Below are 301 nucleotides of genomic sequence, written 5' to 3' on the forward strand. Positions count from 1 at the left end.
CCAAGCCTGCCCCACTGACCCCCGCCCGCCCCCTAGACGAGTTCTGCGCGGGCTACCCCCACCAGCTGATCCCGACGCCCGGCTACTGGATCGAGTGCGCCGGGCAGAACGTTCCCGACGACACCATCTGGGACGAGTCGGAGCCAGAGCTGGAGGACGGCTCCCCCCAGAGCGACCACCCCGACAAGGCCGACCAGAACATCCAGGTCAGGAGACCGAGCTACTTCTCGCAGGTAGTTTCAGCGCATCGGCCTCGAAGTGCGGGGCCGCGCGCGCGCTCTTGCGTTACGGATTTGGCACC

The 301-nt window shown here is 67.8% G+C and overlaps 1 protein-coding gene across 1 annotated transcript in view; it reads left to right on the forward strand.

The window, feature by feature from the left end:
* The window catches only part of LOC119592006, a 33491-nt gene that overhangs the window by 2171 nt on the left and 31019 nt on the right, over positions 1-301 (forward strand). The window contains exon 2 of the mRNA XM_037940780.1: positions 37-236. Within this exon, the coding sequence (XP_037796708.1) occupies positions 37-236 (200 nt within the window). The remainder of the gene's footprint in view (positions 1-36; positions 237-301) is intronic.

This window comes from Penaeus monodon, chromosome 29, assembly GCF_015228065.2.
Source record: "Penaeus monodon isolate SGIC_2016 chromosome 29, NSTDA_Pmon_1, whole genome shotgun sequence".
Lineage (NCBI taxonomy): Eukaryota > Metazoa > Arthropoda > Malacostraca > Decapoda > Penaeidae > Penaeus > Penaeus monodon.